Raw genomic sequence first — 2874 nt, 5'->3', positions numbered from 1 at the left:
AACACTTACACACTCTCTCTCGCTCGCACACGCACTCCTCTTTTTGTCTATTTCCCTCCGCCCCTCCCCCTCCCGTGTTTGTCGTGACCGCTTCCTTTTCTCTCCCTTGATCCGCTTCCCAAAATCGCCTGTTCTTATCCACTAGTCTGCGGAACTCTTTGCGCTTTCTTACCCTTCTCGGTTTGCATGCCCACCGTTGGCCTTGAGCAACGTACCTTGTTGCTCTCTACTTCCAAACCTGTCCTCCCTTGTCTTCCACCACCATTACACAAATATCAGGCGACTAGGACATTCTCGCCCTTCCGTTTCTCGCCTGTTCTTGCGACCCCGCCTCGTTCGACCGATTCGTTGATGTCCTGTCAATAAAAGAGATAATATTAATTACCCTAATGAGTTATAGAGTAGCACCACGACGCTAATCGCGCCTCCCCAGTTCAGGTTGTCCTCACTCTCTCGACTAGGCAATATCTTTACCCACTCATCCCGGTTGCCTGCGGCGATTTGCGAAGGCAAACGAAGACGGCGTCTACTTTACCTCTTGCTTGTCCAATTGCCCGCTTCGCTTTCAGCTAGAATATCGGACCTGGCTCATTACATCCCTACGTTTATACCCGCCGCTTCTGTACACACAAGTCCCGTACCTTTTTTCAATCCCTGCCACTGCAAATATTTCCTTTCGTGGGCTTTCTTTTCTCTATTTTCTTGATACCCTCAATTAATCTTCTTCCCCCCCCCCCTTCTTCTACCTGGACTCTCTCCTCAACTAGCTTTCGATTCCAGTCTTAGAAGCCATTCGCCTATCTTTCCAACACTGTATATTGTGTATATGACCTGGCATTTCCGGCTTCAAGCTGATCAACAGCTTCATCTTGAAAGGATTCTTGTTTCTTCATTCCGGTGGTAAGTGCACTAATATTCACTTATTATGGTTAATACCGATTCTTCACTTCTCCGAGTGATTCATTGTTCAAATAATGCTAACGTGATCAATAGTCACTTATTATTTTTACCATCCCACTTGATTTCGATTTATGTGCATGGTATCCTGCAAATATAGCTTCTCTGTGAACATTTTCTCACAATCTCTCTCCCCCTCACCCCCAAATCTCTTTTAACTCTGCACTGTCTATTGTGTACCAACAAAAGCTTCAAAAGCTACAAATACCGTCGAGATACCCTCAACATAGCCCTTCAAAGACAATATTTGATTGTACCAATAACTTTTGCAAGCTCGTTTTATTATTCTTTCTGAGCTACTTCTTCCAAAGATGGCTCTAGCATTAGAAGACGCTCAAAGAGTGAGTTTTGCCTCCTTGCTCCCTCCGGATATCATGGCATTTGGCACTTGTTTTTAACCAGGAATTTTACAACGAATACAACTAACGATACTGAACGTTTCAGAGCGGTGTTCAGCCTTCTACTATCGGCACTTCATCCGCTTTGAAAGATACTGATCCTTCAAAACCTTCCCCTGCTTCAAGTATTGGCAAAACATTTGGGACTCCCAAGACAAACTGGAACAGTAATATCTGGGGCAACAGCTTGGGAGGTGGCTTTGGCGACACAGCAATTGACAAGAGTCAACGGAGAGGTATAATTTTCTCTTCTCTTCTCTCCCCCCAAACCAACTTGATAAAAACGGTGTTGGTATTGTTGAATAAACTGACTTATTGTTTCATCCGCCCAGTAGACCACAAAGGTCGTGACCCTAACCCTGAGCTTCCAATCGAAGGCAAAACTGGATCTGGGTCTCTGTTGTCAACTTCTGAATCTGACGGTTGGTCGGGACGCAACAACTCACCTTGGGATCTCTCCAATTCAACGTCGCAACTACGTGGCCCGTTGGCCAATCCTCCCAGACAAGTTCTGCAAAATGATCACAGTACTCCCCTGGGGATAAGCAATACGTCTAGTGTCACGTCGGCTTCGTATTTTTCCGTTTCTCAATCCTCCACTATCGGTCACCCGTCTCACACGCCTAACAATATGTCATTCATCACTCATCCTGATATTTTCCCCTCATCCCCAGCCCAGGATAACTCTGCTGTCGTGGGGCTTACTACTTACAGATCGGATGAAGCTGGCCGCCGTCGTATGAGTTGCGTTCCTTTGAGAAACAACCTGGGTGCATCCTTACCTCATAAACAGGGTCTCTCCTTATGTGACATAGATGCACCATTGTCCGAAAAGGCCATCAATTCGCTAAATCTCCAATCTTTCTCTCCAAACGGTACCGATCAAACCCCTGGGTCAAAAGAGCATTCGCCATATGGCCACTTTTCCCATAGCTCAGTTTCAGTTGTTCCGCAGAGACCCGCTCACTCAGCTCACGCTTCCTTTCATTCCGATTCTCATGATGCTGGTCCCAGATATACCGGTAGTCAAAGTGATCTAATTTCTGGCGTGGGCAAACTTCAAGTGCAGGATGAGGCCTACTACAACTTTAACCCCAACGTTGTAGCTCAGAGACTATCCTACCACTCAAGCACATCGTATGATCCATCGTTGAACCGCTTCCAATCCCCCAACCTCAGTTCCCATGGGGCTGGTTTTCTCGCACCTGATGACACAATCGATATCCCAGCTAATCATCCCTTTAATGAGCTCCGCTCGAACGACAGAGGCCCTGCTTCACAACGTGTTAGCGATTTCACCCGTAACATGCATAATTTTTACTCCGCTGGAGGGACACCGATACCTAATGGCCAGTTCTGTACATCTTCTGGAAGCCGCCTTACCGGGCAATTACCAGATGGGCAAACAGAACTTCCGGAGCGAAAGCTTTGTGGCTTACAACAAGAACAGCAAGAATACTTAAAGTCGCACAACTCAATCCCTGGGCGACATCGTCTTTCCCACGCTATAGGTTTCGGG

General features: G+C 46.7%; 2 protein-coding genes across 2 annotated transcripts; one reads left to right on the top strand and one right to left on the bottom strand.

Annotated features, from left to right (window-relative positions):
* Positions 1-275: 275 nt before the first annotated feature.
* HCAG_05156 (predicted protein) lies at positions 276-964 on the bottom strand (the record flags this gene model as incomplete). Its single annotated transcript, XM_001539639.1, has 4 exons — positions 276-356; positions 409-526; positions 832-909; positions 948-964. The coding sequence occupies 4 exons, from the start codon at positions 962-964 to the stop codon at positions 276-278; spliced, it is 294 nt and encodes a 97-aa protein (XP_001539689.1).
* A 304-nt stretch (positions 965-1268) lies between these two features.
* Positions 1269-2818, top strand: HCAG_05155 (predicted protein; the record flags this gene model as incomplete). Its single annotated transcript, XM_001539638.1, has 5 exons — positions 1269-1298; positions 1402-1591; positions 1688-1777; positions 2171-2492; positions 2605-2818. The coding sequence occupies 5 exons, from the start codon at positions 1269-1271 to the stop codon at positions 2816-2818; spliced, it is 846 nt and encodes a 281-aa protein (XP_001539688.1).
* Positions 2819-2874: the final 56 nt, after the last annotated feature.

This window comes from Histoplasma capsulatum, genomic scaffold (genome assembly GCF_000149585.1).
Source record: "Histoplasma capsulatum NAm1 scaffold_5 genomic scaffold, whole genome shotgun sequence".
In the NCBI taxonomy this organism is placed as follows: Eukaryota; Fungi; Ascomycota; class Eurotiomycetes; order Onygenales; family Ajellomycetaceae; genus Histoplasma; species Histoplasma mississippiense.
This window is presented reverse-complemented; position numbering and strand designations above follow the sequence as displayed.